Below are 1,806 nucleotides of genomic sequence, written 5' to 3' on the forward strand. Positions count from 1 at the left end.
AAAGAAAAGACTAGCAACAAAGCAATAGATTTTTAGTAACACTAGCAGAAAACATAGGTGACCATGTCAGGGTAATAATCTATTTTAAGTAGGAAAACTGCTAAAGAATATAAACTTAAAATTAACTTTGAAAATATTTTAGCACAAGACTATATGAACTTCCTTACTCTTAAAATAGCTTAAGTAGAGCTATTAGTTAAGAATAAAATCAAATTAACTATACCCATGGTTTTCTTCATAATACTGTAGAATACACCACCCTGCTGAAACATGTGAGGAAGTCCCTTTGCATAAGACCATACATCTTCTCCTGTAAGACAAAAACAGACATAGTATTAGCAACAAACAAAAGAGTTCCATCTAGGACTGCTTTAGCAAGGATTAGCTTAGAATAAACATCAAGGCAGAACTCTTAAATGATTGAAACAGCCTGATATGCCACAGAGAGATGATACCGAGTGACAGAATTGTGGCATACTAGAAAATGCATGGCCTATCTAAATGTACCAGTCACTGCCAAGTGTTGTCATGGAAGAGTGCACACCTAGTGTTTCAAGACCATGTGGCTTTTCAAGAGAAGCCAGAAATTCAAGTTTTTAATATGAATTCTCTCAATTTCCAAATGTAGGAACTAATTAAAAAGCAGTTTTAAAACTGCATGAGTCAACAAAGATGGTGGCTCATGCCTGTAATCCCAGCACTTTGGGAGGCTGAGGCAGGTGGACAGCTTGAGCTCAGGAGTTCTGATACCAGCTTGAGCAACATGGTGAAACTCCATCTCTACAAAAAAATAAAAATTAGCCAGAGATGGTGGCATGTGCCTGTCGTCCCAGCTACTTAGGGAGCTGAGGCAGTGGAGGGGCGGGGGGACCCCTTGTGCACGGAAGGTTGAGGCTGCAGGGAGTGGTGTTTGCATCACTGCACTCTAGCCTGAGTGACAAAGTGAGACCCTGTTTCAAAAACAGAAAAAAACAAAACAAAACCTCGAGTCAATAGCGTTAATATCAGGCATGATGAACAAAATATATCTGAAGACTCAATCCAGCTCAAAGGAAACTAGTCTGTAAACTCTGTACTAGAACAGGTAAGATTGTTGAAAGATATTTTTGGGCCAGGCACGGTGGCTCACGCCTGTAATCCCAGCACTTTGGGAGGCCAAGGCAGGTGAATCACCTGAGGTCAGGAGTTTGAGACCAGCCTGGCCAACATGGTGAAACCCTGTCTCTAGTAAAAACAACAAAAATTAGCTGAATGTGGTGGCACATGACTATAGTTATAGCTACTTGGGAGGCTGAGGCAGGAGAATTGCTTGAAACCAGGAGGCGGAGGTTGCAGTGAGCAGAGATCATGCTATTACACTCTAACCTGGGCTACAAGAGCAAAACTCTATCTCAAAAAAATAAAAATAAAAAATATTTTTGAAAGTAAAATATAAAATTGTACATATAAATTTTATATTTATGTTAGAACCAAGAAATAAACAGAAGGGGCTATTTCAGTATTTATTTCAATAAAAAGTTTCAAATAAAAAGTAAAGAATGATCATCACTGTTGAAGAAGTCAATAAAGAATAGCAGGAACATGGCCGGGCATGGTGGCTCAGGCCTGTAATTCCAGCACTTTGGAAGGCCAAGGTGGGTGGATCACCTGAGGGAAGAGTTCAAGACCAGCCTAACCAACATGGAGAAACCCCGTCTCTATTAAAAATACAAAAAATTAGCTGGGTGTGGTAGTACATGCCTGTAATACCAGCTACTTGGGAGGCTGAGACAAGAGAATCACTTGAACCTGGGAAGTGGAGGTTGC

At 40.1% G+C, this 1,806-nt stretch overlaps 1 protein-coding gene across 1 annotated transcript in view; it reads right to left on the reverse strand.

Annotated features, from left to right (window-relative positions):
* VCPIP1 (valosin containing protein interacting protein 1) overlaps nt 1–1,806 on the reverse strand; it is a 34,870-nt gene that overhangs the window by 18,253 nt on the left and 14,811 nt on the right. The window contains exon 2 of the mRNA XM_017547499.2: nt 224–310. Within this exon, the coding sequence (XP_017402988.1) occupies nt 224–310 (87 nt within the window). The remainder of the gene's footprint in view (nt 1–223; nt 311–1,806) is intronic.

The sequence above is a fragment of the Cebus imitator genome, unplaced genomic scaffold (genome assembly GCF_001604975.1).
Source record: "Cebus imitator isolate Cc_AM_T3 unplaced genomic scaffold, Cebus_imitator-1.0 Scaffold198, whole genome shotgun sequence".
NCBI classification, from domain to species: Eukaryota; Metazoa; Chordata; class Mammalia; order Primates; family Cebidae; genus Cebus; species Cebus imitator.